The following is a 25,036-nucleotide window of genomic DNA, read 5'->3' on the forward strand; positions in this document are numbered from 1 at the left end:
AATATCAGACAGACAGACAAAGATGGCTTGGGGAAGGTTTATTTGCTCCGAGCATCTACAGAATGGAGTTGGAGGTATCCAGAAACATGAACAACACAGAGTTCTCTTCGCAGACGCCACCTGCCCAGGAAACGGGGCAGCTGGATGCCAGGCTGGCTGAAGTGGAAAAGGCAATGGCAGGCAATGGCGCCAGCCTCTGAGGTGTTGAGCTGGTGCCTCTTACTGCCCACCTCTCACACAATGCCCTCAAAGCCCTGCAGGCCGCACTTCCTGCCAGCCACTTGGCAGCCGAATCTCAGGGCCTCCTGCATGCTGTTTCCTGGAGAGGAGACAAGTGGCAGGGTCAGCCTGGCATTCAGAGAGGGACGGGACCAGCCTGCCCTGATCCCAGGCTGAGGGACTCACCCTTTGAAAGGCTGAAGATAACAGAGGCATTGAAGGTGTCTCCAGCCCCCAGGGTGTCTACTACTCGGGGCGGTGGGAAGGCATCCGAGTGCAGCAGCTGGCCATCAGGGCCCAGGGCATCGGCGCCCTCCTCAGCCCAGGCACAGACGAGTGTAGCCCTGTAAGACCCACTCAGTGGGTGTTGATCCCCTTCATCCCCCAGCCCCCTCAGGCTCCTCCCTGGCCTCCCCACTCACCCTTTCTTCACACGACCATACAAGCCTCTCAGGGCCTCTGCCGCTGACTGGAACCCCAGGTGCTTGGCCACATCTTTGCTGACAAACACCTGTGGGCAGCGAAAGAGAGGTTGGCAGTCACTCTGAGTCACTCGCTACTACCGGCCAGTGTTACCTCCAGGTTATAACCTCTTCTGGCACAACTCTTCCGACTTAGCCACGTAAATGCCTCGCATGGCATCTCACAGGGACACATTTTATGCTTGCTTAAGCTGTGCTAAAATACAGTCTGTGAATTGTAACACTGTGGGCCTGGTATTTTTATTATGGGCTGAGGGAATTCAATTCCAGAAAGAGCCTGGAGCGCCATCTTGGGGAGAAATCAAACCAGGCTGGCTCTCAAGAGTGGGTTCTGTTTTGTCTGCTCCCCGCACAGCCTAACCCTTCAGGGAGAGTTTCTTCATCAGTAAAATAAGTCAACTGGGGCTCTAGAGCCCTCTCCACAGTGGCTTCATAATAGAGTCCCTAGGGACAGTTCTGGGGGAGGGAGGATCAGCCTGATATATTTTTAAACTGTGCACCAAAGCCAACAAACAGCGTCTAGACAGTGTCCAACTAGCTTTAGCCGTGATCCTGGGATTATCGCCTGAGTTCCCTTACACACAGTGCTGTCTAAATCTTCTTTGTACCCGGCTCCTCCTCACTCTCCTCTCATTGCTATGACTCTCACAACCTACCACCCATTGGGGGGGACACACAAAAGAACTGGGAACCTCAGAGCACAGAGGTTCCCTTCTTCATTTTGCAGAGGGAAAGACTGGGGGTGGGGGATGGGGCACAAGGAGATGCCCATGGCTGTCTGCGTTCTATCCATCCTCACTCCTATGTATTTACCTGAGCAGGAATGTTCTGCTTCTAAGCTACTTTCAGCTACCATAACTGAGGAGCTGTCACCTGCCGGGAGCTGCCAAGCTGATACTCAGAGCCTGGTAGGCAGGACTAGGGTCCTCTCTAGTTCTCTTAAGAATCCAGTCGGCTAGAGGTGACCAAGAGAAACTGCAGGGCACTTACCACCTCACCATAGCCAAACAGCTGGAAGAGCTCTTCCCGGGGTTTCTCGATCTCCACCGACACCCGAACTCTCTGGGACAGAGGCTGCTTGGCGTTGTACTGTTCTATCCGCTGCAGCATCTTCACCTGTTCCGATGCATTCCGGCCCTGGGGAAGGACAGGGCAGCTCAGAGCCCGGCTGCTAAGAGTTCCTTCTTCCCTCCCTGATATCAGGAACTCTGGGTGAGGAGGGAGGGGGTTGGAGGAGCATGGGCTGGAACTCCACTGGAGAAGCATAATTCTAGGACTGTCATGGGCCTTGCAGACCTGATCATCCTAATTTTCCATTTTAAAATTGAGACTGAAGAATAAAAGAGGCTGAACTTTGCACGCCTGTGACCACAGCACTTGGGAGATTGAGGCAGGAAGGACTATGAATTCTGGATCAAGCTGACCTACATAGTAAGACCCTGGAAAGGCCGTGGTGGAGAAAGAAACAAGAAAGCAAAGGGCAACTGGGTGTGGTGGCGCACACCTCTGATCCAGCATACAGAAACTGAGTTGGTCCGATCGCCGTGAGTTCAAAGTCTGCCTGGCCTACAGTCAGACCGTGTCTCAAAAAGCAAGACAAACAAACAACAAAAATCCCAAAGGGACAAACAGAGAGAAAGTGAAGAGGAGATGGAAATAGGAAGAGATAGGAGGTGGAGAGACACGGGAAGAACCTACATTAAGTCAAACGACAAGCCTGGACTTCTCAAGGCTTCCTCTCATCTGGATCCTAAAACTTCTCCCTTGAAAAGAAGGTTCTAGTTCCCTTCAGGCCCTCTCCTTCTGGTCTCCTCAGAAGTGAAAGAAGTCAACTCCTAAGCAGCCAGCACAGGCCAATACCAGGAGGAAGCCAGCTTTGAACTTTGCCTGGTGCCTATATGATGTACCCCCCCCCCCCCCCGATCTTTCTGCACCTCAGTTTCCTCAGAGGAAAACATAAGAAAGGGTGGAGAGGAATGGGGGAGGGCTATTCATTATCCCGATCGTACTCCATGGTTCAAAGAAATCATGGAAGAGGCTGACCATAGCAGGCTAAGCCCCTAGGAACACAGGTGGGGCAGGGCTTGCCTCAATGTGGATCCACTTGAACCGGGTCAGATCAACCTTCTCAAAGTCCTTGGCAGACACATCTGGCAGGTTCCTACATCACAAGACAGGAAGGAAAGAGAAGCGTGGTGAGGTCAACCATGGCTAGGTTCTCTGCTGGGACCCTGTGCCTGGTAGCGATACCTGCAGCATGGAAGGAAGCTGGGAAACACAGGGCTGAGCCCTGTCCCACTTTGCTATGGGTTTTTTGTTTGTTTGTTTGTTTTGGTATTTAGGTGTTTAACGTTATCTAAGGATAAACACAACTGCAACCTGTGACAGTCCCTCTCCGCGTTCCTCGGAAATCACAGCCCCTAGAGTGCAAGAAACTACGTTTCCCAGAAGGCCCTTCGCTGGAGCACACAGCTCCCAGCGTGCAATGGCCCCGCGAATTACAAAGCCCAAGACCGCCCAGCCCAAGCTTTCCAAAGTGACAGTCTCCAGCTGGGAGCTTGCCAGCGATGGGACACGTTGTCCCGAGCTGCGCTTTACACTTCATCCCTAAGGTCAAAGTTGGCACTCTGAGGAAGAGTTCATGTTTGGCTGGTCTAGGTGTGGAGACCCAGGAAAGCGTTGGCCTCGACACGCCTTGATCGCACAGCCTGTGACCTCTGTAGTGCCGCGCGGCACCTTCCATCCACTTCGCTAGTGGCGTGGGCCTTTCTGGGGCTGCTTTCTCATCGGTACACAGGACTGAAAGTCCTTAGCCTCCGGGGCCTGCTGCAGTTGGAGTGATGTACAGGAATATACCTGGACCCAGGCCAGAAGGCAATAAACACTTCTCCCGGGCTCCTCCTGTCCCTGCTTGAGAGTACCATGTGCGTCCTTGCTCAGAGTTGCTGCTGATCAACACTTGCTTATCAAGCAGATGACAAAGATCGCCTAATCTGAAAGTCACCTTTAATACGTGAATGCCCACTGATTTTTGAGATGCATATAGCTTACTTAGGCCCAGTGGGCATGCTCGGTAGTAAGGAAGGCATGAACCATGGGGCCCTTAGCCTTCTCCCCCTGCCAGCCTTTGTCCAGTACCTGTCATGTACTGGGGTTCTCGCTAAACTGAATTTCTGGGTTTGTCCAGGAGGCACCTGGGAGTGGGACTCGGAAGGAATGCTCATCTGTGTATTAGAGAGTCCTGACCCGCTGATCTGGCGTGCCCTTTCTCCTTCCTTCAGCCGTGCATACCAGTGGTGTGTGCCGTTTGGTTTCATCCTACCAGGACCTTTGGAGGGGCCCAAACCTCAGCTCCTTGATGCCATGCTGCAGGCTCAAAAACGCTGGGGTTGGCCCCAGAAATCCCAGTGGGTCCCTTAGCCCTTCAAGGCTTTATTAAGTTGTCTCCATCTCCCACACCCAGACCCAAGCTGCTGATTGACTAATTTTGAAGCAATCATATCATCAATTACAGTTTTACAGGTCTGCCTGCTTGCCCACCCTTGTGCTGGGCAAGAGCAAATTACCAAGCAGGGCAGAGCTGACCCCTTCCCACCTCTCTTTTCCCCTAATTGAAAACAATTTAAAAAATTTCCCAACATTTTGGCATGGGGACAATTTCTGGTGTAGAGAAGCCATGGACAGAAAGCCATTGGTTTGCCCAGTGGTGAGAGTGGGCACTGATTGGTGGGTTGTGGTAGGGCAAGGCCAAGGGGCCCTTACGTGTCGTAGAGTATTATGGTACGGGAGCCATTGGAGTTGTTGACGATGCAGCAAGAGCAAGGGGTATCTCCCTGGCTCTGCCAGGCCACTTGAGACACATCCACGCCCCTCTGCTTGAAGTCAGCCACCAGGAAGCTTTGGGGGAGGGACCCGAGCCAGGGAGAGGGCAAGGAGACACAGGTTAGAGCTACACATAGCCTAGACCTCCCCCAGGAGTGGGAAGGGTGCACTGGAGCACATGGGCCTGTGAAAGAAGAAGGGTCCTGTCCTAGGAGTGTAGCGACGGCAGCGACAGCAGCTGGCAAAGCGCAGACAGCTGTACAAACCTGTAGGCGTGCAGGATGGTGCGGCTACCGCTGGCCTCATTGATGATGACCGTCGAGGTGGGGATGGAGCCCTCCGTCTGAAGGACCGCGTATTGTAGGTCCACAGAATGTCGGCGGAGGTCATCCAGGACAAAACTGCCGGGGTGGAGTAACCCCCCCGGAAGGGCAGTTTGGCAAGAGTTTAGGGAACTAGAAGGGAGGGCCACCAGGGACCCTGAAAGGCAAGGGGATGAGCAGAGGAAGTAGGAGGGGACTGGCAATCTCATTCTTGCCACAGGTCATGATGGCAGGGGGCAGAAGAGGCAGGGTGCAGAGCCTGGGTATCAGAGAAGTAGGAACACCAACATTCCAGGTCAGTCTCAGTCCAGTTCAAGCTTCGCCCCCACCCTTAAAGCCAGAAGGGGTAGAGGTAGATTTGGGGCCCAGAGCCTGTATTGAACTAATTGTGTGTGAGTCCTGTGGCCTGGTTCCTGCGAGACCCAGGCAGAATTAATAATTAAATGTCAAGGCGATACTTTGCACCCCTCCCAGCTGCCCTCTGCGTGTTCATCCTCTTGGCATGATGCTTTCTGGGGTCCCTTCCAATCTTTCCACGGTACCTTATCTTACATTTCCTCCCAGCTGACCATCCCGGAAGTGGTGCTGCCTTAAGGGACCTGTTCAGTACTGGCTTCTCAGATGTGAACTAGCCCCTATGGGCAATGGACTGGTACACTTGTGGGAGACTTGTAAATATGCACCTGGTCCAGGACGAGTTCACACAATGCCCTCTACTTAGCATAAGCCTAGGGACATCACTTAAGATTAGCCCAGCGGGACAGCACAGAGGCTGGTGCCACTCCTCCCAGGAAACCCCAGAGCAAGCAACTGTGCCCAGCGGCCCAGCTGCCCTATGAGCAGACTCCCTTTCAGCAGCACCTAAGCTGGACCGAGCTGTAGGACCTACAAGTGCATCATCCCTTGACTACTTGAGGGTCCCTTTAGAGTTTCCCCAAAGCGTTATAAATATGGTTTGGTTTGCTAACTGACTTTTTGCACCCACCATGCCTGGCCCATGGTAGGTGCTCATTAAATGTTTGCTGAATGCATAGAGAGAACTCTGACTAGCTCACACACCAATATGATTGCTCCATGAAGGAGAGTCCACCATCTAAACAAGACCCAGGGTCCTGCTTCCACCTAGGAAGGAACTACTGTCCCATCTGCAGGACAGGGTCTCTCACTCTTTTCGCTTTGTTCCAGTTCACCAAGACTGGGAATTTGACTGGCAACATCCCCCTCAAACTAGGGATCAAAGGGCGCTGCTTTACAGTCCAGAAACCTGGCAGTCTGCCCCAGTGCCCACAGTGGGCAAAGTATGGGCCACACCTCCCGATAAGTGTGTGCTGAGTTGACTGCCAGGAGTCAAAGGGCTCTCGGGTCCTTGCTACAGTTGACATGGAGAAGGCGCGTGGGTCACTTGTGGACCGCGGTCTCCACCATAAATGGGTTTTGGGCCCAATGCTAACACGTGACCTCAGGATGTCCTGAGCAGTGTGCTCTTCGTACTTACTTACAGTGAGGACATGGGCAGTGGCCCTAATCCTCAGCTGTGGGCCCTCATCCTGTGACCATGGATGCTGGATGCCCCAAGGCAGGGAAGGGTACAGCATGTCCCTAACTGCCTCTTACATCAAACACAGCAAGGATAAGGGTACTGAGAAGGGCAAAGGCAGATTCTACAGGAAGCAAAGAAGGAGGTGGGAGGTGGTGGGCAGCCTAAGCAGGCTCTGCAGCAGGCTGTGGAAACAGAACCCTTATAGGAATGGGGTTAGCACCCGACCAGCGGACGGATCACCCCAGAAGGATCAAGGAATCTGGGACTCCCCTGTGGGTCACCACCCACCATTCTTCTACCCTGCCCATCCAAAGTTCAGGCAACTTTCCTCTCACCCTACCCTGCAGGCAAGCATCCCCTCAACAGTTACTCCCTCCTCCCCAACTTACTCGGCAACATGGCCAGGGGCCAACGAGCCCATGAAGGCGCAGCGGGCTCCGAGCAAAGAAAGGACAGTGCAGGAGTTGGACGCGTTGCCTCCACGTTGCCATCTCTGGGATAGGCACCTGGAAAGCACAAGGCACATCCCCGCAGCCTCAGCAGACTGGTCCTGGGGGAAGCAGGACCAACCCCGGTCCCCAGTGTAGGAGTCCACAGTGCAAGAGCTGTGATGAATCTGTTTCAGCTCAGTTTCTAAACGGAGCTGCTGAGACTCAGTCATGGGACAGGGCTGGGCTGCGGGACTGCCCCCACCCCATCTTGGGCTGTATTCAAGTGTGTAACTGTGTCCACCTGTTTTAGTGAACCAGGAAACCTGCTGGGGCCTTCTCAATTCTGGGACATCTCTTCCTCAGTGGCAATGAGATGTCACAGTGAAACCCTTCAAGGTCCTGCTGAAGCTTCAAGCTGTGCAGAAGTGCTCGGCGTGGGGATTTTTTTCCCTCCTCAGCACGCACTCTGGGAAACAGGAGTCATCTCTCAGGTCATCTCCGACTGTGAACCCCACCCAAGCTCTGAGAATCCTTGGGTCAGGTGGGGTGGAGATGTCAGGAAGGATTGGGTCCTATTCAGTCTTGCTCTTCTGGGTGGCTCAACAGAACCCAGAGATAGAGATGCTACATAGCCACAGGTCTGCAGAGGGGGGTACACCCTGAGGGCAGGAACCTGACAAACAATGGGGGGCTCTTCCAGAGGCACCTCTGACAGTATCTATCTTCCACATGGAACCTGTCCTATCAGCAGGGGATAAAGGGCCCCCCATTCTCTTAGCCTTCAGGCAAACAAGCTCAAGGGAATGTGGTGTTCAGTTCTAGCAGAGTGTGGTGCTACATGTCTTCTGATTCTAATACAATCCCTGGAGAACTGGGAGGCAGAAACACACAAGTTCTCCTGGAATAAGAAAAAGCCTAGGGCTGGGGAGATGGTTCAGTGGTTCAGAGCATTTGCTCTTGCAGAGGGCCAGGATTCAGTTCCCGGTACCCACACAGTGACTCACAACCATCCATGCTTCCAGTTCAGGGCATCCAAAGCCCTCTTCTCCCCTCTGCAGGCACCAGGGACACAAGTGGTGCAAATACAAACATGCAGACAAAATGCTCATACACATAAAGTCAATAAATCTGAAATACAGGGCCAGAGAGATGGCTCAGTAGTTAAGAGCACAGAGCACTGTCGGCTCTTCCAGAGGACTGTGTTCGATTCCTTGCACCTGCTTGTCAGCTCACAACCGTCTGTAGCTCCAGCCCAGAGGATCTGACACCCTCACACAGACATACATGCAGGCAAAACACCAGTGCACATAAAATAAAAATACATAAGTCACTTAATTAAAGAGAGAGAGGAGGGTTGGAGAGGGCTCCTCAGCAGTTAGGAGCACTTGTTGCTCTTGCAGAGGATCCAGGTTCAACTCCCTGCACCCACATTGTGCACACAACCGTCTGTAACTCTAGTTCCAGGGGATTCAGTGCCCTCTTCTGACCTCTTCAGGCACCAAGATTACATGTGGTGCACACACATGTAGGCAGAACACTCACATACATAAAAATAATAAACCTTTTTTTTTTTTTTAAAGAGAGAGAAGAAAACCTTATCTCCCTACCGAGCACCAAGTTGTAGGGGTGGCTCTATTTCGGTAAGTAGGTTGGGTCTCCTCCTTCACCACTATCCCTGCACCCCTGGCAAGGGCTCTAACCTCGGGCAAATAAAGCAACTCAAAGCAAAGGCTAAACTCCACGGGCCCGGTGGCGACAGAGGCAGGAAGAGTGCACACTGAACTGGAGACGTGCGTCGTAGTCACCCTGACACTTGTTTGGTATGTGTCCTGATAAACATGGTTTGGCTCCTCCAAATCTTCAGCTTCCTCATCTAAGGAAAGGATCGGAATGGTGCTTTCACGGTTCCCAGGGAGCCCGAGACAGCACAGGGGACAATACTCTGAATCCAAAGCGCCAAGAGCACCCAGCCTCCCCACCTCTGTAAGTTCATTGCTTTCAGCGCTCAGTGTCTTGCCAGAGGTCAGCCTTGAACTTGCTTTCGCCCAGTTCTTCGCTGAGGCAACTAATAGCCAAGAGACAATCTGTATTGTTCAGAGTACCAGACCCCACACACCAAGAGAAAGCCAATGTTCCACTCCGTAGCCATGCCTTCACGGCCTGGCAGCACAATGGAGTGGCCCTTATCAGGAGTAAAGATAAAATCTGTCAAAGGACACTTCAGCTTCCACCAGACAACTGGTGGATGTTCAGAGTACATTCACTAAGATGTTCGCCCGTATTTGTAAAAAGACTTCTGGTAGACTTCGTTTGGCACTTAGTGCCAGGAAAAAACTTGAGCCAAATTTCTCATTATCTAACCCTGAGAGACTCCAGGTTTGCTTACGCTGCCAGCTAGCCCTGAGCTAGGCAAGGTTCAAACGCCAAGCTTTTAAATGTTTGTGAGTGATTTAATTGCACATATCACCCACTGTTAGCTACCCATGTTTTATTTTAGCAGTAGGCGGTAAATTGGAAGTGCATAGGCTTGCCGTTGGCGGGGAGGGGAAACTGAAGAAAGTATGGCACCTTATCAGCTGTTGTGCCCTTGGGAGGGAAGAATCATGTCAGCCCAGTTTCTAGAGTGGGGATTCTGACAATCCACTAGGTCCTAGGATTGAGATGGAACCAGCTAACAAGAGTCATGTCCCAGCCCAGTGCTGCACTATAGTTAATTCCAGACGTTGAAGGAGGAGTTTAGGACAGCTTGAGCTACATAGCAAGACCCAGTCAAAAGAAAACAACAAAACCCCTGGGTCTTATTTTTAATGTCTTCCAAGTCTCCTGTCTTCACTCCCGCTGAGAGCCCCTAGGCTCCCCTGGCAGAGAACACCCGCACTCCAGCTGGACTCATGCCTCACTGCATGGGGACGGGGATATCCCTGGCTTAGCAGCCAGTTAGCAATAACAGGCACGAAGACAGGGCTCTGAGGCCCTGGGGTCTCCGAGGGGCCTGGGCGCCCCTACCTGCGATCCGTGTCCTCCTCGGGGTACTTGTCCACCACATTGATGATGTCCAGCACCACCAGCCCCACGCACAGGATCTGCTTCTCTTCCATGTGGGTGCTCCCCAAGCTTCCTACCAGCAAGCGGAGGGAATTCCTACTGGGCTCTGCCTCTTATCAACTGGAGGTGTCCCAGCTTCTCAGGGGCTGCCCTGGCTCCTCCTCCGCCTGCGGAGCTCCTCCCGGAGTTACCTAATCCGGCCAATGGCAGAACCTCTTACTTCTCCGCCTCAGTTGTCAGACAGAGTTCGGCTAGTCCCATTAATGCAAAGCAAAAACGCACTACTAATGCATCGCCTTTCCGGTACCTCTGCACCTGCGGCTGACTCCACACCCTGGACCACCCAGACGAGCTGGCTCAGGCAACTGAAACCCCTCCTTCGCAGTAGAAGCACCGAAGCACACGCTCCCCTTGTCCCCGCCGCTGTGACCCACCCTTCCCAGCCGAAGCCCCGCCCCAGCCAGGCCAGCGAGCCTCACGTGACTGGGAACACTGCCAGCCGGCGAGGTGGTGCTGGCCCTGCACCCCCTGGCGGCCGCCGGAGGACCGGCTGCCGTGACCTGCCTTAGCGGAGAGCGAGACCACCAGCCAGGGTTCCCACCATAGAACTCCGTCTCCTCCCGTCCTGTCCCTTATCTACCCCCGAACAAGTACCGGAGCAGAATAGCTATGTTTTGTAGAAAAAAATTAAGTGTCTTTATTCCTGAATAGATTAGTACGGCGGTGCGGGCTCGGGAAAGCCCTGGACCCCGAGGATTGCGGAAACAAAAGGTGCGAGGGACGGTTCCTCTTCCGCAGCCTGGGTCCTGGAGAGGGCACTGGTGGGGACGGCAGTGAGGCAAAAAGTCAAGAGGAGACACCTTGGTCCAGAGACCACGAAGTCGCTGCGTGCTTAGCGGCCGCTCTGGACGCCTGAACCGCAGCGGGGCGTGGTCCCCGGCCTTGCCTCGCCCCAGCCTTGGTGGGGAGCCGCGACCCAGGTGGCCCTGTGGCCTCTGTGGATAAGTTTGGTGGTCTGGCCGACCCTGTCTACTCCTGTTCAAGCTCTGTGTCCTCGTAGAGCAGGGCTCCACTGAAGATGGTGAGCGGCTCCTCCGAGTGCGCCAGCTGCCCCATGACCAGGTCGATGCAGACAGTGTCTCCGACCTGCAGTGGCAGGATGAGGCTGAAGACGCCCAGAGCACCCGGGCTGGGCTGACTTTCGGCCACAGGCTTATTCTCCAGTCCCTCGGGCTCGTAGCCTCCCGAGTCTATGCGGGCCACACCCAGGTTGGAGCGCGACAGTACTGCCTCCACTTTCTCGTGCCGGTGCCCAGTTAGTACAGCGCTCAGCAAGTAGCGTCCAGACAGTGGTGCAGTGAAAACACCTGGGGACATGAATGACAGTCAGGAGGGGAGACGGTATCTGGGAAGGTTTCTCGGGGAGGGAGTGGGTACAGCACCCCTGGACTGTGGAGAGGCCCGCCGGTCCTTTCATAGCTATTCCACTGGACTGCATCTCCAGCACTTACTGCAGGACGCGTGGGAGCCTGTCCCTATAAAAACCTGTGGCCTGTCAGTCCCCTTCCCTTCCCACTCTCTCCGTGTCCAGCTGTGGTGAAAATGCATGGAGAGGAATAAAGGTCTTTCTAACTGACAAAATGAAAAGATGTACTTGTCTACAGCGGCATGAGCGGGGCATTAGCACTGCCCAACCTCACCCATTTCCTCAGCTGCTCCTAGGTTACCTGTCTCTGGGTCATAGTAGCCTCCATCATTGAGCAGGACTCTGTCGAAGGGGACTGTGCCAGGTTCCGACCGAGGTAAACTCAGGGCAGCTGAAAATGCCACCCTCGGCACCGGGGCCGCTGGAGCTCCCTCCACTCCTGAATAGGGGTAGAAAGAGTTAGTTCATAACCTCAGCCCCCTTCCCCGATGTCCAGGTTGCCCGAGGACTAGCCTCCTCCATCCCCAAGCTCGTTTCCTCCTTCGGAGTCTAGTGAGAACTTACCCTGTTCACCTTGAGGACCTGTGAGAAGGAAAGGAGACAACAATGAGTCAGGCATCTCTCCCTATGCCTATGCCACTCCTCAAACGTTGCTGTCTTGCAGGACTCTGAGTGTAGGCGTGTTTCCCAGGAGGAGTGAGGTGCCAAGCACAGTATAAGTAGGGTCGAATCTGTGCAGCTGCTGGGCCATAGCCTTAGCCCTGGGCTGTGCATACCCCAGATGGCCCTTGTAGGCTAAGCATTAACCTGCAATATGGCAGGGAGAACAAGATACCCGGCAGCCAAATGGCCATCTCAGCTGCTAGTCACTTTTCTCTCTACTCACTGTTAGACACTAGGAGCCCCCATTGCCTCGCTCCTTTCCCCTTCTCAGTCAAGCTCCGTTCGTGTGGAGCGTTACACCTGGGCTGCCGGGAGAGAGGCAACCCTGGTTGAAGCAAGTGTCTCAGCCACTATACCTGGAGGTCCAATGGGCCCCTTCTGTCCATCCTTGCCAGGAGGTCCTGGGGGTCCTGCAGGGCCTGGAGGCCCCTGTAGCCCAGGAGGCCCAGGGGGCCCAGCCTCGCCCGAAGGCCCTGTGGTGACAAAAGCCAGTTGAAGGACAACCGTACAGGGAGTTTCCGATGATAGGAGAGGTGGCGGTTCCCGTTAGAGAGGCGACTGAGACACAGGGGCCTGGAGGACTGTGGAGACATGGGGTCCCCTGGGCTGCAGGCAAGGCACATCCCAGCTCTCAGCAGCCAGAGGAAGGCAGGGAACTAGACCCTGGCAGCTTCTCTGCAGGCACACTTCAGCCTCCCAGAGACACAGTAAGGGCTATAACTGGGGCAGGGCAAAGTGGAGGTGTGGGGGGGGAGAGACCAGGCCTCCTTGCTGCTTATTGTAGGGTGGAAGGGAACAAGGCTTGAAAGGGGACCTTCTCACGCCTTCTGTCCTCACCAGTGAAGTCCTTCAGGCTAAACTGCTGCAGACGGTCTTCCAGGAGTAGCAGGGAACTGTTCAGGGCACCAAGTCGTCTGCCCAGGCTTGCCTGGCCCCCCAGCAGCTTCTCCAGCAGGGCTGCATGTGTGACGCTGGTGCTGTTGCTTTCCCGTAGGGCAGCCCAAAGCCCAGCCACATGCCTAGAAAGGCCTTCACGCAGGCCCTGTAGTCCCCCTGCCACGGTATCCAGTCGTTCACAGACTCCCTCAAGACGGCCTAATCGCCCTTCTAAGCTAGGGCACTGGCCAGCCTGTGCCTGGCCCTCCTCCAGGCTTCGGAAGCGCTCCTCACTCTCTGTAACGTGCTCCGTGGCCTCCTGCTGAAGCCTGTTGATCTCAGAGATGATGCTGTCCTTGGTGGCCCCCAGGTCGGCTAGATCGGCACCCTGGCCCTCCACAGTGGTCTGGAGCTCATGCAGTGTGTCATTGAGGGAGCTGAAGGTGAGGATGACCTCCGAGAGTTCTCCCTGCAGGGCCTGGAGGGCTGAGCCCGAGCTGCCCCCAAACACGCTGAAGCCATCCAGAGGCCCGCGGCTTGGTCCTCCAACAGCTGGGCCAGTTCCAGGGCCCCGCGGAGGTAAGAGTGGACAGGAGCAACATTCCACGCCATCCCGAAGGCGGCCCAGCTCCTCCTGGACACCGCCACAGGCCCCACAGCCCTCGTCCCCGCGGGCTTGCAGCAGGCCCTCTAGTTGGCTTAGCCGGGCTGCTGTAAGATTGAGGCGCAGCAGGAGCTCTGCTGCTGTCTCCTCCTGTGCGTCCATGCGCTCCTGCAGGCGGCCCACAATCCCTTGCAGTCCCTCCAACATGGCCTGCTGGGCCTCCCCTGCTGCTCCAACTTTGTGCAAGTCTGAGCCCAGCAGCCGTAGCTGGCCCTCGCCATCCAGCACCCTGCGCTCCAAGGCACTGAGGGTCTCACTGACCCGAGAATCCTGTTCCCCAGAGCCCCTAGAGCAGAGCTGTCCGCAAGCCTGCACAGCCCCTGGCACCTGCTCTTCCAGCAGATCCAGGCGGCCACCCAGCTCCCTGCTCACATTGGCCATGAGCACCTCCAGCTTTTCTAGACGTCCTAAAGCATCAGGCAACCAGTGGCCCAGCCTCCCTGATCTCCCAGGCCAGTCCTTCTCTTGCTCCTCTGAGGGACCAAGGGTAGAGTTGAACCGGTCTTCCAGGCGGGAAAGGCGGGAGGCCAAGCTGGTGTAGCCCGGGGGGTAGCCCCCCTGCCCAGCTGCTCCTCCCAGCTCAGAACCTCGGTGCCCACTGAGCACTGTCACTGAGCCGGCCACCACATCCAGCCTCCGCTCCAGCTCTGACAGTTGCTGGCCCAGCTCTGGGGGACAGCATTCCTGAGGGGGTCTCCTGGCCATGGCAGGTCCCAGGTGCTGCTGCTGACGCTCCTCCATGGAGGACAGTAGCTTCTCCAGTGTGCGCAGCCGCTCCCTATCCTCTTGCTGCTGCTGGCGGAAGCCATCCAGCCCTGCCAGGCACACGGAGCAAGACTCCTGCAGCTGCCGGTCCAGCTGCCGCAACACCTCCTCACTAAGGCCAGAAGGGACTGGGACAGGGGCTGGGGACCTGCCGCCTTCACCGGTGCCTCCGTTATGATGGTTGTTGAGGTGGCCCAGCTCCTGGTCATGGGTGGAGACGCGGTTGTCAAGAAGCTGCAGCTGATGCTGAATCTCATTGAGGGTTTCATGCACACCCGGACGGGCAGCCGCATCTGCCAGCTGCTGCCTCCCATTAAAGGCCGTCTCCACAGCCCTCTGTACGTCTTCTGCCAGGCGCCCGTTTATTCCCTGCAGAACACCTCGAAGGCCTTGCAACTCTTTGGTCATGCTCTGCACCTGCTGCTCCAGCTGCTGCACTTTCTCTGATTCCCCAGGACCTGAAGACAGAGGACAGCAGATGACTGAGGGCCCAGGCCCTGCTCCCCCAACTCCAGCAAGAGTCAGGGGCTCTCCTTTGCACGATTTGGGCAAGAGAAAAAAAAAAGAAAGGAAACACTGTCCACCGAATGCCTTGAGCCCAGTTTTAAATCACAGCTCTTAAAACTTCTACTAGGCAGATACTCTTACCATTTGATGACATGGGAAGCCAAGAACCAGAGGAATTAGGCTGGTAGTCCCAGCAAGAGTCAGAGGCATTCCTTGGATGGTTTGGGCAAGAGAAAAAAGTTTGACAAGGGGGCCGTGTCAAATTTCAAATCCAGACCATCTGGCCACCAAACCTACCCACATCGTTTCCACTTGTCCTTAAGACCTCTTGACTTCTTGGAAACTGTTTCCTTATCTGGGAAATGAGAATGACACCATGTGTCCTCCCTCTTAGGGCTGTCAAACAGTACAAAACGGGAAGGCGAAGTACTTCACATGCCACTGTAGCAATGACAGGGCATTTCCCTATAGCATCTCAGGGACAAACAAGAAGCCTTTGCAGCAAGCCTGCCAGGGTGCTGACTGGCTAGCCAGTCAGCCAGAAGTTCCTGTTTCCATAATTATAGTTCAGTTATCTCTTTGGCAGGAAAAGAGCGTGCATCCGGTGTGCCTGTCCTAGCACATACACATAGGAAAGAAAAATGCAACAGGGACTATTGCATTCTGGGACCTGCAGTCTCCAGGGGCCAGAAAGGGACCTGGGACCTGTAGTCAGGTGCAATGCATGCTAGGATTTGTAGTCTTAACTGTCTTCAATGGGGACAGACAGAGCTTCTCAAAGGAATTCCCCCGCTTCTCCCATAGCCTTTCCCGACTAGGAAGGACCTTGGCCGCATGAGGGCGTATGTGAGCAAATCCTCTTTATGCCTTCTTATTCAGCTCTAGGTTTTCAGGTCTTTCAATCAATCTACCCCCACTCCTGGCCCCCCACCACACAACACACTCAACCCTCGCAGGCATAAACACACGCAGAATCTCAGGGACGTCATTACCTCCTTTCTGTCCACCTCCCTCCAAGTTGGAGCACAGCGGGGCCCCACATTTTACCACCCGGGGTCTCCCCATCCCTAGTAACCTGGGGACTCACCTTCTCCCCCTAGCCCACTGAGGTGGCTGCCTGCACTGGAGCCAGATAGGTTGGGGCGCCCAGGCCTGGGCCGGGGGTGTGGCGTGGCGGGTGCAGGGCCCAGAGCAGAAGAAGGACCCTCTCCGCAGTCATCGCCCCCATACCCCTGACAGCACCTCCACTCCATGTCTGTCACTGTCTTGTAGGCCACCCGGTAGCGAGGGCGAAGGAAGCTCCGGTACCTGGCCAGAGGAGAGGGAGACTTTGTATTCTCTTGGTTCTGCCAGGTTGTCTCCCTCTCTGGCCAGTACATGTGTGGCCTTGCTCACTTGACAGATATCAGATTTTTAGCCCAGGGCTAAATCCCGGCTCTTCCTCCCCTTCCCCTGTGCTAGAACCCTGAGCTCCTGGGTATGAGGCTGGCCTGACCAACAGGCCTAAGGACTGGAGACAAGGGAAGTATGATTGGAGCAGCTCCCCAACTAAGCCAGGACCCTAATCTTTTCTCAAAAAGTCTTGTCCTGCCCCCTACTCCCTGCTTTGCACAGTAGCCACCAGCTGTCTGCCCTTGCCCAGCTCCCACTAAGTATCCAATGTGTTGAGGGGGGCTCACATGATGCTTCGGGGACACTGGGGCTGGCCCCAGCCACAGGGCTGATAGTCTGGCTTGACGATGGTCTCCACTCCATCCTCAAGGACGCAGCTCACTGTCCGAGTCACCACGTAGGCACACCAGTTCCTGTAGGTACAACCCTACCTGGGCCAAAGGACCAAAGACACAAGCCCCAGCGGGCCCAGAGACTGAAGGAGGGTCAAAAGATGAAGGGGTCTTGAGGACCAGTGAAAGGTAGGGGGTTTGCAAGGGCAGCCCCGTCCCACTTCTTAGTCATCATAGTAGATAAAGACTTTTCAAGACAGGGAGGACGGAAGAAAAAATAGACACAAAGGGAGGTCAGGTCTCATGACTGTGGGGTCCTGGGCACCCTGGAGTTCACGCTCCCTTGTGCCCTTCCTTGGGCCTGTCTCAAGTCCCAGCTGTGTAAGCCAACCACCGGGGATACTGGAGATAATTCCCTGCGCGTGGTGCTTCCACCCAGCCCTCGCGGAGGAGAGCAGGGGCAGGCAGATGTCCGGCCTATGGTTAAGTAGAGAATAAGCCACTGATGGTTTCTGTCCCCCTGGGGCTTGTGGTGCTGCACTCTTGGCCCCGTTCACACTGACTTCTAATCTGTGGGCTGCTGTGGAGCCAGACGGAGGAGCAGAGCAGAGGGAGTCATACATTAGTGGAGGGGGGCTAAGGAAACCCTAGAGAGGGACAAAAGGTCTGCCTGATCCCGAGCTGGCTGGTACACAGTTGGCAGGAAGGTCTGATTCATGCCTCTCAGTGTAGTTTCCCTGGGCACCCAACTGCAGGCCTTCGTAGGGAGATGGGTGTGAGCTGATCCCCCTTAGGCCACCAAAGTCCTGGGAAAAGTCCCGCAGGAAGGTGCACATGGGAGGGTCATTGATGGACCGGTGTCCTCTCTCCTCTTCATCACATTAGGGAGATAGCCTGTTGCCCACCTTCTGAGAACCTTCCCCAAACACAGCCTTCAGCCCTGGCCGGGAATAGAGACTCTTACCTGTGGCGGCTGGTAGGCCGCGGTGAGTTCTGGGCCTGGGGTCCCCCAGGACTGAGGGCAGAACTGCCCCCTGTGTAGAGGCTGTAACCTCGAGGAGGGTAGCTGGCAGCCTCCGTGGCTACAGTCAGCAGGTAGCAGAGATAGCAGCTCCAGAGGGTGCTGGGGGCCATGGTGAGGTGTTCCTTGCCGCTTTTAGAGACACATCCCGGCTTGACAACTGGTGCCTAGACCCGTGCCTCCAGGGGATGCCGCTGCTCCTCTTCAGGGGACAGCCGGCTAAACCAGCTCCGACCCCCGCTTCCTGCCTGCAGCCCCCAGCCACACGCCTCCTCCTTGGCTGCTAGGCCTGACCCCTCTCTCTCTCTCCCTCCTCTTTCCTCCTCGGGCTCCTGTCTGTCCCTCCCTCAGTTCCTTCCGCTCTCCTCTTCTGCACTTCTGAGGGGAGTCTGTTCTCTGGGCCCCTGGCCTCCCGTGCTTGGTCCCTGCCCCTCTCAGAGACTGTTTCCTGAGCCTCCACCCCCTGGCTCCAGCTGGCCCTCTTCTGGTCTCCCTGTTCTGTTCCCTGGTGACTGGATCCTAAGGATGACAGAGCTTTGCCCCTGTGGCTGTTGAGAGGCACAAGAGTGACCACGGGGCGGGCCAGCCTCCTCCCTCCCTTCTTTCCCCTCCCTTCCCCCTGTCTGGCTGGCGGTCCAGCCTCCCCCTTCCTCCCCCACCTCTCCAACCATCGGGCGCCACATCTGCTTCTTGTTAACTCCGGGAAAGAGGGGGGCAAAAAAAAAAAAAAAAAGGAAAAACAGAAATGTGGAGTTGCCGCCGGGCTTGAGGCCAGCCTCTCAGACAGGCCACATGGAGCTGGGACCAAATCTGGACAGGAGACACAGAGCTGGTGGCTAGAACCAGGAACCACTGTCAGAGACCCAGCTCCCCTGGGTCAGTCAGAACAGAACCGGTGGGAGAAGATGAAGAGAGAGAGAACCCTGAAGACAGCAAGAAGGCAGGACTGTGCAGGGGATAGCACACATGGGGGCTCGGCAGCCCCTCATCATCACTGGGTCCTTCTGCCTTTTTAGAGGCTCATGGTGGGAAAGTAAGTCATCTGTCCAAGGTGACACAGCAAGTCAGTAACATGGCTGAGATTAGATTCCAAGTGATTCTAAGGACTCAGAAGAAAAAAGGAGGGGGACAGGGGGCACTCCATGAAAACAGATGGGAAACCTAAGAGAGAGAGAAGACGAAGGAATCAGAAGACAAAGGGCAGTCTTTCTCTAATGGAGGAGACAAGAGGAGAGGCCATCTCCTTCCTGCCTGCCATTGGGGAAGGTCAGGCTATAGCCAGGACGGGTGATTATGGTGATGGTAGAGGTGAGACCTGGTTGCTCTCTGGTTTGGGGACCAGTCACCTCTCTGCCGTCTACAGAGAATCCTCAGCATAACCTGAGAGCTCTTGGTGAGGGGCCTGCTGCCTCTTGCCTTTGCATTGTCTGTAGTGTGCTCTGGGCCTCCGTCTCCCGGAGGACACTAAAAGGACTAAGCTGAAGTGCAGACAGACACCGGCTATGAGAGGCTGCCGCCGCCAGGCCCTGGGTAGGTGCCAATGTCGCAAAGGCAAGTCTAAAGCTCTATCACTGTCAATCAAGGAACAACGTGGGCTGTTGGGGGAATGGAACAGGACCCCCAAACAGACAGCCACAGAAGCAGGACAGACCAATTGCCAAGAGGCCAGGACAAAGGGATGATGTGTGTGCTGGCGAAGAGCAGGGGAGAGACAGCTGGCTGTTGGGGGTAGGAGGAAGAGCTGCTGGGAAAGGCAGACTTGGACAGTGTGGGGCAGGATAGGAGGAGGAGGAATGGGGACAAGGGAAGGGAAGAGAGTTCAGGCTCAGGGAAGAGTTAAAATAAAGTTTCTGCCTCAAACGCAGGGATAATATAACTTCTTCCATCTTGGGTTTGTGAGGATTAATACAATTTAAAAATTCCAGAATAGTGCCAATAATAATAATAAAATAATAATAATAATAATCAAGGCTTGCTATATGTTAGCGCTTTTTCTTTTAGACTAGAACTTGTGGGAATCCTCCTGCCTCAGCCTCCTGAGTGCTGATACTACTATACTCAACTTCTGCCAGCTGTTAATTGCTAGGAAGAAGCAGGGCAGGAGTCAAAGGAGGTAGATTATGGGCCAATGACAGCAAGGCTTCCCATGACTGGCCGGGCTGTTAGATCGCAAGGTTTGGAGTGAGTACGTGCAATGAACCCAGAGTGAGGTTACAAGGACTTCAGCCTCAATGTCTGGAGCTTGTAACTCTGAAGGCATCCCATAGCACCCCTGGAGGTCTGTTTGCTCTCGAGGACCTCTTCCAAACTCTGCACTGGAAAGTGATGCAGAGGGCTGTGCTGGTGATCGTGACCATGGAATAAAGAAAGGTTATGCCTGCTCGGTGACTGAAGACAAAGGAAACACCACAGAATGTTCCAGAGCTAGAGCTAAAAGGAGGAGATTGGAAAGAGTAGGCTTAGCCTACACATACTGAAAAAAATGTAGAGTAATACATTCTAGTAGAAATAAATAACTGTCTAGAAAATAGTTAAATGAGAACCATTTACAGAATGCTAACTGGAAGCCATGAGAACGAATGTCACCAACTTCTGTCCATGACTGAGTGACCTGCCTCTGCTTCTGAGAGCCACAGACCTAGAATACGCCCTTGGTGGCTAGAAGAAATACTGATGCCAGTCAAGGTGTTGGGAAAAAAAAAATCAAAAACCAGTGGAAGCAGCAATGTATTTGCTCTTCAGGAACCTGGGAACTAGCACATGAGAAGATTAAAGATGTTCCTGGGGGCCCTGCCAGTGGGAGGTGGGAGCCTTGACTCTTGGTCTTTGCATCAGCTGCAGGCCCTGGCCCTGGCAGAAACCAACCCACTTCCCCTTCAGATTGCCCTGACTGCCACTATGAGTTTTCTAATTTTCTTCTTCTCCTTTCCTTCAGGAAACCTAAAAAAAAAAAAAAAAAAAAAAAAAATCAGCTAGGCTGGGCAGTGGTGGCACACACCTTTAATCCTAGCACTTAGGAGGCAGAGTCAGAGTCAGGCAGATTTCTGTGAGGTAAGGCTGGTCTACAGAGCGAGTTCCAGGATAGCCAGGACTGTTACACAAGAAACTCTGTCTTGAAAAAACCATACCAAACAAAAAAATCAGCCTAGCCTTCTTGGGTTTTGTTGTTTTGGGTTTTTTGAGACGGGTTTCTCTGTAGCTTTGGAGCTTATCCTAAAACTCACTCTGTAGACCAGGCTGGCCTTGAATTCACAGAGATCCTCCTGCCTCTTGCTACTGCCCAGCTGCCACCCAGTCCCTCCCCTGAGCGCTTGTGTTATCCATTCTTCACAGTTTAAATGTGTCACATGGAAGAGTGCTGGCTCTGAGAAGTCAGTGCAGGAGATCGCATTTCACTTTGCCTTGTAATTAGGAGCCAAGATCTAGGGTCTGACATGAATGTGAAATCTCCAGACCATCCTTCACTGGCAAGGAAAATGCCAATTGCTGGCCTCAGGGTGAGCAAGCAAGTTTCAATGGTGACCAGTGTTGGCTAGGATAAAGTAGTGGTGGTAATGGTGGCAGTAGCATTGCTGTGGTAGTATTGGCAGGCAGCCACAAATTTCCAACGTAATTGGCCAGAATTTCTCTCTCTCTCTCTCTCTCTCTCTCTCTCTCTCTCTCTCTCTCTCTCTCTCTCTCTCACACACACACACACACACACACACACACACAAAATGCTAAGTCCCTGTAGTAAGACAGAGTCTGTTTTTATACCAACTGTAAGATGGGGGATTTCCAATGACCTAGTGCCTGTGGGAAATCTTGGCCATACTAGGCAATTAATTCATTTCAGCCATCACTGACTTAGCAACGAACTGAAGTTCTCAGAGCCAGGATAGTAAGGAGCTCCAGAAATAAGGAACATTTTACATCTAAGGTCTCCTGTTAAAGGACTAAATGCTGGGTGGGAAGAAGGAGAATCGTGTCAATTGTGTCTCATGTCATGCCAACATAGATGGGGAATTCAAGATCACGAGAAGTTTTAAGACAGACGTCATGGCTGCCCAAATGCAAACACACACGCACGCGCGCGCGCGCCTTCTAGGCCTTTCTCCAGGTATAATGCTTTAGGATCTGACCATTCTGGGACTCAGAGACCAGTATCCCTCCTTTCCCAAGGATTTCTCACTCCTAAACCTGACCCTGGACTCTTGTTCTGTCCTTGCTCATACCAGTAATCCCAACACTGGGGTAGCAAAGGCAGGAGAACCCTGAGTTTGAAGCCAGCCTGGGCTATACAGTGAAGTCCTATTTAGACGGCAGCAACAACAGAACCATCATATAAATTAGAGATTAAGTTTCATAGGTATCTTCCTAGCACCGTCCCCAAGTCCTGCCAGGCTGAGGCCTGGCCACCTCACTTCCCACATACTTTCCCATCGGGGCTTTTAATCAAGATTTGTCATTTCTCCGCTGAGTCTAGTTCAGTTTTATTTCAGCTCCTTTAGGCACTAGGCCAAATGACCCGTTGAAGGCTGATAAAGTCGTTGACCTAGGCACAGGAAGGGAAAGAGAAGGGACATTTCTGGGCAATTCTAAAATAAATCTTTTCCCGTTTCCCCCTGACCTTTGGACAACCTCCCAAGGCCACCTACTGTGGGGGGAGGGTAGGAAGAACAGGTGACATTGTCTGGAGCCAGTTGTAGGACCTTGACTAGATTACCTTCTGGGCTGGTTTACTTATTTACCAATAAATAAATGAAATGACAAATCATGGAGGTGCCTTTCAGCTGTGGTTGTCTAGGATGCTATGGACCTGGCTCAGCTGTTTTGAAATCCGAGGTACTTTCTTGGGCCTTCTCTTGAGGTACAGCTTCTTTGAAAACTATAGTCTAATTCTGATTCAATAGCATACCTAAGTGGTTGGACTTAGATCTGCTCCAATTTTCCAGGAGACATGAAGCATAATAATGTGTAATCCTAAAATCTAGACATCATTCCTTCAGGGCGGAGCTGGGGACACACCAGCTCAGGGAGGAACGCCTGGGGAAACACGCCTGGGGTTTCACCCATGTTATGTGGAGGGCAGTAGGCCTGGCATTTCTAAATATGAAACTTCTGGGAACAGTGGGTGGGGGCTGGGGCAAGAAGTGGGAGGAGGCATGGAAAGCTATAAATTAACTACTGACGGCAAGTATTGAGTTTAGGAGCAAACTGGACACAAACTGCTGGTGGTCTGAGACCAGAGAAAGCAACATTGGAATAGTGCAAATCCAGCTCACTGTGCACACTGGAGGCAATCTGGTCCCCTGTCCCAGCTGCTCCAGTCCTATAGCAGCTCCCGTACAGTTTTCTTTGGCTCAGAGAAGCAGAGGCCTCCCCCGAGCCCCGGCCCCCCTCTACTGCAAAGCAACTGGCTTCCATTACCCCTGACAGCTCCAGAGTAACAGTCCAGCCCCCGGCCCTGTCTGGCTCCACATCATTCCCTTTTATGGTGAAGCTGAGAGAAAGCAAGAAAGGGGAAACCCTTTTCTAGCTGAATAGAGGGCTGTAGAGATTCAGGGTGCTGCTCCCCCTCACCAGTGACCCTCGTTTGTCTGAATGTCTACTGCAGCTCTTTTTCACCACAAACCCACGACCCCTCTGGCTTATCCCAGCCCTTCCTTTCCTACCCCCTCCTTCACATCCGGGGGGTGATTTCCAACTTGGCCGAGGTCCCACGTTTGGTTTTTGATTATGAAAGGATCCGCCCTAATTTCGACGCCCACCTCCAGGAGTGGGATGGAGGCAGAGAGCCGGCCTGAGACCGGCACTGGTCAAGTAGTCAATGATCCGCCTGTTTGGTAGGACATGGATTCAGAAAGATTAGCACCCGTGAGAGCACCAGCATCCTCGATCCTATCCATTCTGCATCTATCTATCCATCCCCACCGCCGGCGAGCCTGGGAGGGGACTGGGAGGGGAGGACCCAAAGGAAGCACCTGGCTGGGTCGGGTAGGGAAGCGAAGGGTGGCAGCATGCAGGAAAGTGGGTCGGAGTCTGCGGGTCAGGCCCGGCCTCCCGCCCGCCGCACCCTCGCCCTAGCCCACTCCTCGGCTCCAGGGAGGCTGCCACCACAGCAGCGCTAGCTAACCGCGGCTCCTGCCGCGCCAGCTGCTGCCAGCTGCGGAAATCCCAGTCCCGCCCCGCCCCCCGCAGCTGGGCGGCCTCCTCGAAGCTCCGCCCAAGGCCCACTCTGTGTGCGCGCGCCGCCGGAGCAGACGAGTCGGCGGGGTAGAGAAGCCGGAAGTTCCTTGCCGTTCCCCAGACTAGCGCTACGAAGTTCCGGCTCAAGTCTCCTACCTCGAGCTGTACAGCGAGCGGTAGCGTCGGAGCCGAGTGGAGCTGGTCAGGTGAGAGCCTCGCAGGCGCCGTCTCACACGCGAGCCCGGCGGAAGCTGGACCGCGGTGGCGAGGACCGGGCCTGCTAAGGGCAAGGAGAGCGCTACCCGAGGCTCAGTCCCTCCCCTTGTCCGCAGGATGATCACGGACGTGCAGCTCGCCATCTTCGCCAACATGCTGGGCGTGTCGCTTTTCTTGCTTGTGGTTCTCTATCACTACGTGGCAGTCAACAATCCCAAGAAGCAGGAATGAAAGTAGCGCTTTCTCCGCCCCAGGTAACGGTCCGGGCAGTAGCGCCCAGGCCCCAGAGAGCTGAGTGGTGAGGCCGCGCCAGGGCCTGCAGGCTTAGGAACTTGAAGTCAGAACGAGTCTACCCAAGCTTAGTCCAGAACCGGGCCCCTTTGTTTGCACTCTGTACACTGCCTTGAAACACTGCTTCTTCCCATAAACGGCTTCCTACTACAATGAGGATGGGTTTCCGGATCCTACGCAGGCTCCAGTTTTGAGGTTCCCAGTAGATAGAGTGCCAATTTACAAGGAGTCGTTGACACCAATACAAACAAAGGCCGTAACTGTGCCACCCAAGTGTGGGATCAGGCCCTAAGCCTCACTTTCCCACGGAGCCTGAGGCAGGGTTGGGGGAGGAGCATGGTAGCGAAAGATGTAGACTTCCATGTTCTGAAACCAGGGACCTTGTTTTTATGGGTTATCTACAAACACAAACAAGGTCAAAAGGGAGGGGGCAGAGTCTGGGAACCAAGTGTGTTTGAGAATGTAAGGGGAACCGGGCTAGATGGGGGTGGGCTCCTGAAGGATCCCCCGCAGGGAAAGAAAGCTGCAGCGTTTTCCTTACTTCGGGTCTTTCCCCTTTTTTCTAGGGTTCCAGGACATAGTCTGAGGCAAGATGGAGGGTGTGCAGGGCCTTCACACGTCACTGCATCCCTCCTACCCATCACAACATACAAAGCAACTACACCTGGATTTTTCCAAACAACTTTTATTTCCTCAAAGTCTTCCTTAACTCTATGGAACAAGAAGCTGCCACTGAATAGGGCCCAGTATAGGGGCTGCTTTCTTTTCTATTCCCTCCCCCCAATACAAAAATATATATTTTTTGTGGTCCCAAAATCTTGTGCTGTGGAGGGAGGGAAGGGGTGGCAGGTCC

At 54.3% G+C, this 25,036-nt stretch overlaps 3 protein-coding genes across 7 annotated transcripts; 1 reads left to right on the forward strand and 2 right to left on the reverse strand.

Annotated features, from left to right (window-relative positions):
- Window positions 1-35: 35 nt before the first annotated feature.
- Window positions 36-10,273, reverse strand: Khk (ketohexokinase). 4 transcript variants are annotated; one of them, XM_057773054.1, is made up of 9 exons: window positions 10,170-10,273; window positions 9,824-10,053; window positions 6,776-6,892; window positions 4,790-4,924; window positions 2,790-2,862; window positions 1,692-1,838; window positions 642-730; window positions 406-563; window positions 36-319 (listed from the first exon to the last, which is right to left on the reverse strand). In XM_057773054.1, the coding sequence occupies exons 2-9, from the start codon at window positions 9,913-9,915 to the stop codon at window positions 234-236; spliced, it is 897 nt and encodes a 298-aa protein (XP_057629037.1). In that variant the 5' UTR covers window positions 9,916-10,053; window positions 10,170-10,273; the 3' UTR covers window positions 36-233. The 4 variants fall into 4 exon arrangements, with proteins under 4 accessions (XP_057629037.1, XP_057629053.1, XP_057629028.1 ...); XM_057773070.1 differs by adding an exon at window positions 4,464-4,598 and having other exon boundaries at window positions 9,824-10,273; XM_057773045.1 differs by having other exon boundaries at window positions 9,824-10,273.
- Window positions 10,274-10,559: 286 nt separating this feature from the next.
- Window positions 10,560-18,074, reverse strand: Emilin1 (elastin microfibril interfacer 1). 2 transcript variants are annotated; one of them, XM_057790283.1, is made up of 8 exons: window positions 17,452-18,074; window positions 16,443-16,568; window positions 15,851-16,071; window positions 12,789-14,714; window positions 12,308-12,424; window positions 11,853-11,870; window positions 11,590-11,727; window positions 10,560-11,229 (listed from the first exon to the last, which is right to left on the reverse strand). In XM_057790283.1, the coding sequence occupies exons 1-8, from the start codon at window positions 17,619-17,621 to the stop codon at window positions 10,892-10,894; spliced, it is 3,054 nt and encodes a 1,017-aa protein (XP_057646266.1). In that variant the 5' UTR covers window positions 17,622-18,074; the 3' UTR covers window positions 10,560-10,891. The 2 variants fall into 2 exon arrangements, with proteins under 2 accessions (XP_057646266.1, XP_057646276.1); XM_057790293.1 differs by lacking the exons at window positions 15,851-16,071; window positions 16,443-16,568; window positions 17,452-18,074 and adding an exon at window positions 15,061-15,404.
- A 5,934-nt stretch (window positions 18,075-24,008) lies between these two features.
- On the forward strand, window positions 24,009-24,984 carry Ost4 (oligosaccharyltransferase complex subunit 4, non-catalytic). Its single transcript, XM_057765713.1, has 2 exons — window positions 24,009-24,146; window positions 24,750-24,984. The coding sequence occupies exon 1, from the start codon at window positions 24,010-24,012 to the stop codon at window positions 24,121-24,123; it is 114 nt and encodes a 37-aa protein (XP_057621696.1). The 5' UTR covers window position 24,009; the 3' UTR covers window positions 24,124-24,146; window positions 24,750-24,984.
- The last annotated feature ends 52 nt before the right edge of the window (window positions 24,985-25,036 follow it).

The sequence above is a fragment of the Chionomys nivalis genome, chromosome 1 (assembly GCF_950005125.1).
Source record: "Chionomys nivalis chromosome 1, mChiNiv1.1, whole genome shotgun sequence".
In the NCBI taxonomy this organism is placed as follows: Eukaryota; Metazoa; Chordata; class Mammalia; order Rodentia; family Cricetidae; genus Chionomys; species Chionomys nivalis.